Source organism: Myotis davidii, unplaced genomic scaffold (assembly GCF_000327345.1).
Source record: "Myotis davidii unplaced genomic scaffold, ASM32734v1 scaffold104, whole genome shotgun sequence".
In the NCBI taxonomy this organism is placed as follows: Eukaryota; Metazoa; Chordata; class Mammalia; order Chiroptera; family Vespertilionidae; genus Myotis; species Myotis davidii.
The window spans coordinates 1,607,842-1,613,930 of NW_006296625.1; the positions used below are offsets into that span (position 1 = coordinate 1,607,842).

The following is a 6,089-nucleotide window of genomic DNA, read 5'->3' on the forward strand; positions in this document are numbered from 1 at the left end:
AGAGGAGCCTAAGGAGACGTGATAACTAAATGTAATGTGGTGTCCTAGATGAGATCCTGAAACAGGAAAAGGACATGGGTAAAAATTAAGGAAATGTGAATAAAGTATTATTTAGAGAGGCTTCGTAACTAGTCCAAAATCTCAGTTAGTTATGAGTAGAAGCCTTAGGGTCCAGAACCAGAGAGCAGTTTGACTCTGAAGCCAGTACTGCCTTTCTTTATTAACAACAAACCTGTCTATCGTGGCTCAGTGGTTGAGCATCGACCTATGAACCAGGAGGTCACAGTTCTACCCCTGGTCAGGGCACATGCCCGGGTTGCAGGCTTGATCCCCAGAAGGGGGTGTGCAGGAGGCAGCCAATCAATGATTCTCTCTCATCACTGATGTTTCTATATCTCTCTCCCTCTCCCTTACTCTCTAAAATCAATAAAAATATCCTATATAATAAAAGTCTAAACATGCTAATTGTCCCCTTGGGAGTTTGACCGACTGGGAGTTCAACCGCCCACTATGACATGATGTTCACTGACCATCAGGGGGCGGTGCAGAACAAAAGAAGGTCATGGCCAGCAGCCGGCAACTGGGGAAAGGAAGGCCCCGAATGGCTTTGATCATCGACCAGGCCTAGGGACCCTACCCATGCACGATTTCATGCACCGGGCCTCTAGGTTTTTTGTTTAATTCTTTTTTAAAAAATATATTTTATTGATTTTTTACAGAGAGGTAGGGAGAGGGATAGAGAGTTAGAAACATTGATGAGAGAGAAACATCAATTAGCTGCCTCCTGCACATCCCCCACTGGGGATGTGCCCGAAACCAAGGTACATGCCCTTGACCAGAATCGAACCTGGGACCCTTCAGTCCACAGACCAGCACTCTATCCACTGAGTCAAACCAGCTAGGGCTGGCCTCTGGTTTTTTAAATAAAAAAGGTAACATTCAAATGTGAGCTACTAGACATTTTAAAGCTGAGTATTTGATGTTACTACTACAACTATGCCGTTTTCAATTCCATCACTCATCAAACTCCCATCTTGTACTGGTAGCCTATTGAGCCTGATGACTCTTGAAATGCCAACAGCAGTCGTCGAACTTTTACTACCCTTGTATATAACATTAACAACTCTTTAAGATGTTCTTAAATTAACCTTCACATTTAAGATACCTTGAAAACCATTTCCTTCCCTTGCAGGCTTAGGTACCAGGTAAAATGGCTGTAGTCTCAGGCTTTTCTTTACTTTTCTTCCAAGCCAATTCTCAATGGGCATGCCTTCCTGGGTGCTAAGTGGCCAGCTGCTTTGTACTTTCAAAGCCAAGATTATATCCACAGATATTTCTTTAGGTGCCTTAATAAGAAGTGTTACAGCAGGACATCCTCTCTTTTTCTTCTCCACACTGATATCTGTATCTGTTTAAACATGTAAAAGGGAAAAAAAGAGTTTAGCAATCTAATTTTCTTGAAAATATAGGAAAAATAGCATAACTATAGTTGGATATCTAGAGAGTATTAAGGTGAAAATTAGTTCTAAAGCAGAAACTGACCCCACAACACAAAATGTTTTACTCGTTTAGCCAATATTCATTGATAATGTATTATGGCGGGAACGTACTGTCAAAATCTGTCTAGCATGATGATGAGGAGCCCCTGAAAATTGGGGTTTGGGAGTGCTTTGGTTAGATTTTCATTTAAATTGATGAATAGTAGTTTGGAGAGAAGCCTGGAAAAGAGGGCAGATGAGCAGCAGAAGCAATCCATGTCCACTGCAGTGTTACGATAGCCAATATATAAAACAATCTCAGAGTCCATTGACAGATGAGTGGATAAAAAAAAAATTATGGTATGGCCCTAGCTGGTTTGGTTTAGTGGATAGAGTGTCAGCCTGTGGACTGAGGGTTCTGGGTTCAATTCTGGTCAAGGGCACATGCCCGAATTGTGGGCTCGATCCCCAGTGTGGAGTGTGAAGGAGGCAGCCGATCAATGATTCTCTCTCATTTCTATCTCTCTCTCTCCCTCTTCCTTTCTCTCTGAAATCAATAAAAATATACTTTAAAAAGAAATTGTCGTATGTACAGGCACACGTTGGAGATATTGTGGCTTCAGTCCCAGACCACTGCAATAATAAAGTGAATATTGCAATAAAACAGGTCACATAAATTGCTTGGTTTCCCAGTGCATATAAAAGTTATGTTTACATTATATTGTAGTCTATTAAATGTGCTCCTGCATTATGTCTAAAAAACAATGTAAATACCTTAATTAAAAATATTTTATTGCTAAAAAATGCTAAAGCCTCATCTGAGCATGTCGGAAAAATTGCACCAACAGACTCACTCAACACAGGGCTGCCACAAACCTTCAATTCGTAAAAAACACATTATCTGTGAAGTGAAAAGAACTGAAGTGCAATAAGATGAGGTATGCCTGGATATGAATGGAATATTATTCAATCTTAACAAAGAGAGAAATCCTGTCATTTGTGACAACATGTGTGAACCTGGAGAAAATAAACCAAATACAGGAAAGCAAATGCTGCATGACCTCACTTCTATGTGAAATCTAAAAAAGCAAAAGACAGCAGAAGAAGAGAGTAGAATGGTGGTTACCAGAGGTGAGGAGGTGAGGGAAATGGGAGATATTGGTCACAGGGAACAAAGTTGCAGTTCGGTAGAGTGAGTCTAGACATCTAGTGTACAGCATGATGACTGTCATTAATACTACCACACTGACGACTAGAAACAGTACAATATTAAGTATTATGCTAAGAGAATAGATTTCAGGTACTCTAACCATACACACAAAATAGGTAACTATGTGAGATATGTTAATTATCTTGACTGTGGAAGTCATTTTACTATGTATATGTGTATCAAAGCATCTTAAATATATACAATTTTTATTTTTTTAAAGACACAGGTAGCAGAAGCGAGAGCAATTAAAGAGGTTAAAAACCAGAGAACTGGTAGATGGACTGAAACTGCAAGATAAGGAAGAAGGTACAAGTTCTGGGATGCCATCCAGAAATTTAGCCTAGGAATTGATTAATGTTGATTCCATTCTTCTACAGAGAGCAGCAGTCACCAACCGGTGGTCTAAGGACCACTGGTGGTCCGTGGGGTCCGAAAGGTTGGCGACTGCTGATATAGAGTAAGCAGGAGGAAGAAGGGTTGAGCTGAAATGAACTTCATTATAGACACACTGAGCTCTATGTGCCTATGGGACACCCACGTGGAGATAGCCACTGAGCAAGTAGCTATGGTGGTCAGAAATTCAGGAAAGATTTCCAGATGAGAGATACTGGCTTTGGGGTTTAGGGGTGTATAAGCAGTAAAGACTATTCCCAGATAAGACTTCTGGAAGGGACCACAGTGAGAACGAATGCCAAGGAGAAAATTCTAGAGAACACTCTCATTTTCTTATCATCAAATCTGCAAACCTCCCCCACTCTTACCCATTTTATCCTTCTTCCTCTTATTACCACTGAGGAAATGTCCATTCACCTTTCCAAGGCCATCCCTGGACCTGCCTCTGGATTCTCACTTGCTCAAGACCTCTTTCAATTGTTCCCTCTCTTGCATCACTGGACTCCCCCTCCCTGCTGGATCATTCCTCTCCACATACAAAGGGTTCCAGTGTCCTTCATTCTAAAATATACCTCTCCTTTGGCCCTAAATCAGTTTCCTCCCCATACTTACCCATATTTCTTCTTCCTTTGCAACCAAAATTTTCCAGAGTGGCCTACACACGCTGTCTCTACTGCATCCCTGCCCCTTTTTTCTTGTGTGTTCATAATCTCTCTAAAACTGCTAAGTCAAAGTTAACAACAATCCCCACTAAACCACGGACCAAATCAAATGGTTTTTGGATGTCAGCAGCATTGTAAACACTGACCACTGCTCCCGTGAAACCACTCAGTCCCCTTTAATTCCTTTTCTTCTCCCCAACTTCTAATGGGATCCTCTTATTACCACTCTACTTAACATTATAATTTCCCCCTCCTATTCCTAAGACCCCAGATCCCTCTCACTTTGCTAGCCTTTCCCCCATAGAACTTACTACTTTCTAATATACAAGATAATTATATTTTCTATTTGTCATTAATTGTATATCTGCTCTGTAATTATAAGGTACAGAAGGGTGAGGGTCTTCATCTATTTGTTCATTAACGTATCCCAAACATCTAGACCATCTGTCACATTAGATAATCAATGAATATTGATTAAATTAATGAATAAGTTCCTCTGCACTCTCTGTCAAAGGGACCGCTTATATGTTGACATGTAGCCAAATGTGTCCTCTGAACTCCAAACCCATATCCAACTATGTACTTGGCACATTCAGTTTAACATATCACAGGGATATCTAACTTTAAGATATCCAAAGCCGAACTCTTCATTCATTCCCCAAAGTGTTCCTCTTCTGTCCTTCCAATCTTAGTAAATGGCACAATCTACACAGGTGCTCAATCCAGAAACCTGGGAGCCTTCTTCAATTCCATCCTCTCTCTCACCCCTATACTTACTGTAATCCAGAAGCAAGCACTGCTACAGCTTGGGTATGTCTGCTTCTCTCCATCCTGGCACCCCACTTCACCCCCATCTTTTCATTTGAACTATTAAAATATTTTCCTTTCTAATCTTCTTACTTGCTTTCTTATAATATCTTCTCCAAAGAATCCAGAGTAAACATTTAAAAATATAAAGCTATTCCAGCCAGTGTGGCTTAGCAATAGAGATCGACCCAGGAACCAAGGGGTCACGGATTTGAGTCCCGATCGGGACATGTGCAGGAGGTAGCCAATGGATGATGTTTCTCTCCCATGGATGTTTCTATCTCTCTATCCTTCTCCCTTCCTCTCTCTCAAAAAATCAATAAAAACATATTTTTTAAAAATACAAACGGAATCACTATTTTGTAATTAAAACCTGGCTTCTCAATGACCATAAAATAAAATCTGAACTTTTCCAAGTCCTTGAAGAATTTGGTCTGTGGTCACCTCTTAAACTACACTTCCTGTTCCTCTTTCCTTTCCTTGTTCACATGGGCCTCTTATAGTTCCTTCAGCTTGCCAAGCTCTTTTCTGCCTCAGAACCTTGCTCCACCACTTCAATTGCTACCCCTTCTCCTAGTTCATTCCCGTCAGAGTATTCATTACAATTTGTGTTTCCAAGATCCAAGCTTCAAGAGGGGATTCCATTATTTTATTCAACCACATATGCCCAGTGGCACAGGCAGCAGTTCAGTGAATATTCAATGGAGACCAAAATAGAGCCAATCAACATTTTAAAAGAATACCAAAAAAAAAGAATACCAAGAAAATGTAGTAGAATAACATCAAGTGCAAAGAGTTGTAGAAGGTCAGGAAAGACCAGGAGAGGAATATACACGGGCAATTAGTAGGTATGATTAGAACTTTAAGGGTTAAAACTCAAAAATCTTACCTTTAATGTTTTTAATTTCTTTCTTAATGAGTTCCCTAAACTTGGACAGCATCTTAGAAGCTGATAATCTTTCCCCTTCTAAAAACTCATTCAGAGGATTTCCTTGGGGGTTTCTTTTGAACCTCACAAAGTAATGAGCACCACTGTCGCGATATTCTTCTAGCTGAATTCTGGGGATGTCCAGTTTAAACATAATATCAAATTCATTCGGAGCAGAAACCTAAGAAAAAGTAAAAACAACTGTGAAATGTTTGCTTAGGAGTATTTTCCAAGCAACTGCAATTTTTTTCTTAAAACTTCCACTTAAAACCCTATCTTTAAAAACAAGTCTCTTAGTATTTATACCCTCTGGGAATAGGACCAGTGGAGTTGGGAAAGTATTATTGGTTTTAGTTTGTGGTTTCTATACTCATTTTTTTTTAACCATAATATATATATATATGGGATTTCTATACTTTAAAACACTTTTATTAATTTTTTTAAATTAAATTTTTATTGTTCAGATTATTACATTTGTTCCTCTTTTTTTCCCCCATAACTCCCCTCCACCCAGTTCCCAACCCACTCTCCTCCCTCACTCCCCACCCACTGTCCTCATCCATAGGTACACGATTTTTGTCCAGTCTCTTCCCTCACCGCGCGCCCCCCGC

The 6,089-nt window shown here is 40.0% G+C and overlaps 1 protein-coding gene across 1 annotated transcript in view; it reads right to left on the reverse strand.

Moving 5' to 3' along the window:
- Nucleotides 1-6,089, reverse strand: part of MB21D1 (Mab-21 domain containing 1) — a 23,749-nt gene that overhangs the window by 8,063 nt on the left and 9,597 nt on the right. Inside the window, exons 2-3 of the mRNA XM_006772198.2 lie at nucleotides 5,440-5,659; nucleotides 1,166-1,408 (exon numbers count right to left, since the gene is read on the reverse strand). Coding sequence (XP_006772261.1) covers nucleotides 1,166-1,408; nucleotides 5,440-5,659 — 463 coding nt within the window. The remainder of the gene's footprint in view (nucleotides 1-1,165; nucleotides 1,409-5,439; nucleotides 5,660-6,089) is intronic.